General features: G+C 52.5%; 1 protein-coding gene across 1 annotated transcript in view; it reads left to right on the top strand.

The window, feature by feature from the left end:
- Nucleotides 1-718, top strand: part of IFT46 (intraflagellar transport 46) — a 9,798-nt gene extending 9,080 nt beyond the window's left edge. The window contains exon 11 of the mRNA XM_009895941.1: nucleotides 238-718. Within this exon, the coding sequence (XP_009894243.1) occupies nucleotides 238-718 (481 nt within the window). The remainder of the gene's footprint in view (nucleotides 1-237) is intronic.
- The last annotated feature ends 1,215 nt before the right edge of the window (nucleotides 719-1,933 follow it).

Below are 1,933 nucleotides of genomic sequence, written 5' to 3'. Positions count from 1 at the left end.
GGCGCAGCGCCTGGGCCCGGTTGTTGTAGCCTGAGGCGCGCTCGGGCAGCAGGCGGATGGCCTCCCCGAACCTCTCCAGGGCTGTGTTCACGTCTCCCGACTCGGCGGCAGAAACCCCCTGCAGCTCCAGGTCCCGCGCCTGCTCCAGCAGCTCTGGCGCGAAGGTGGCCCCTGTGGTGGCGCAGAGGGGAGCCCTTGGCCAGGGAAGTGGCCAGCACCAGGACACCCCGGGGGGAGCAGCGGCACCTCACCTTCCTCCTGGGCGTCCTCCTCCTCCTCCTCGTCCAGCCCCGGGATATCCCCAAAAGGGGTGCTGGGGTTGAAGATGGTCTGCAGGACGGCCCTGTCGTTGGCTGTGGCCATGGTGCCCTGTGCGCCCAGAGCCCCTCGGCCCGGCTGCAGGGCGCAGGCGGGCGGCCCCCGCCCGGTTAATGTTCACACCGCCGGCACCGCTTCACCCGTCCACATCCTATCCCAGCCCGGTGCTGGGCCCCACCGCCCGCAGGCAGCGACCCAGCTGGAAAAGCCACGGCTCCCCAAGGTGACCCGTGCACACCGGCCGCAGCGAGCCCAGCACCTCCCCACCGAACCCCCACCACAGTGGCGCCAGCTGGGGGCTGCCAGCCCCCCGGGCGTTTGCAGGAGGAGAAGCGGAGACCCGGGAAAAGCAGGTCTCAACCCTCGAGAAGAAATCCAGAGCAACCCTCTGCAGCAATAAACTTGACATGTTTATTAATTAAACTATCACTTAAATAAAAAAAAGTGCATAGAAAATAAACATGTTTAAAAACTCCTTTGTTTTTTTTTTGTTTTTTTACAACTATGTACACTTTTTTATTTTTACATTCAGTCTTTTGCAGAGCTTTCAGCATTTTTTTAAACTATTAAAGTATTTCCTTCTTCCCTGTGACAGGGAGTTAACACTGATGTACTTTAGACACGTTTCCTCTTTTTTTTTAAAAAAAAATTAACAAACAACCAGAAGCTTGGAAGAACACAAGAAAAAAAAGAAGAGATTTGTTATACATGATAAGTTGTCAAGAAATGTATTTCTAGAACATAACCTCGCCTTTGCAGAGCTTTTTTTTTTTGCTTTTTTTTTTTTTTTTTGAAACAATTATTCACCTACCTGTATTTACTAAAGAGACTGTTAAGTTCAATAAAAGAAACACCACAAGTATAGTTCTCGGTTGATAGACAAAGCTACTGTACCTCGATAAAAAGAGACCAGGAAAGCAGAGAGCACGCGTTGTCCCCAGCTGCAGGGGGTGCCCCGACATTCAGAACCAGAACGAGAGGACGGGGAGGGAGGAGCGGAGCTGCAGGAGGTGTACGAGGTGTACGAGTACTGACTGGGCACACGGAGGGCCGGGAAAGGGCCGGCCGCCCGCTCCCGGCGCCCACAGCTGCGCCCGGTGGGAAGGCGCGGCGCGGCTTTCCCGGCCCTCGATAGCGACTGTAACACAATCCTTATCTATAGTGTTAAAGAGAGTTAAAAGCCATGGACCGATACTGAACTAGGCTTCATTACACGGTGCATTACTATATTAGTTCCTATATATATCGTATTTATAGTTATAAAAAAACCTCGCGAGTGTTGAGGGTGGACCAGTAGCGTGGGTTCGAATGGCATGATTCTGCACAAAGACCGTCTCACTGAAGAACCTGGTATTGCTTCGAAATGAAAGGAAACCGGAAAGAAAAGATACCCAGCCCTTTGCAATGACCCGCTTTTCCTTGGAAAAAAAACCACGTTGGTTTGTACAAAGAAAAATAAACGCCCTAAGGTTCCTTTTTTTTTTTTTTTTTTTCAGTATTTCCAGATGCCGTGATCTGCGTCAGTCCTTATAAAATATACATTCATCCAGGGGGAAGCTGTGCGGCGCGCGCCGCTGGCCCGGGCAGGATGGGGGCGTGGGGCAGGTGGTCAGCG

The sequence above is a fragment of the Charadrius vociferus genome, unplaced genomic scaffold (assembly GCF_000708025.1).
Source record: "Charadrius vociferus isolate BGI_N301 unplaced genomic scaffold, ASM70802v2 scaffold172, whole genome shotgun sequence".
Taxonomy (NCBI): Eukaryota; Metazoa; Chordata; class Aves; order Charadriiformes; family Charadriidae; genus Charadrius; species Charadrius vociferus.
The sequence above is the reverse complement of the archived record's forward strand: the minus strand, read 5'-3'. Positions and strand labels throughout refer to the sequence as shown.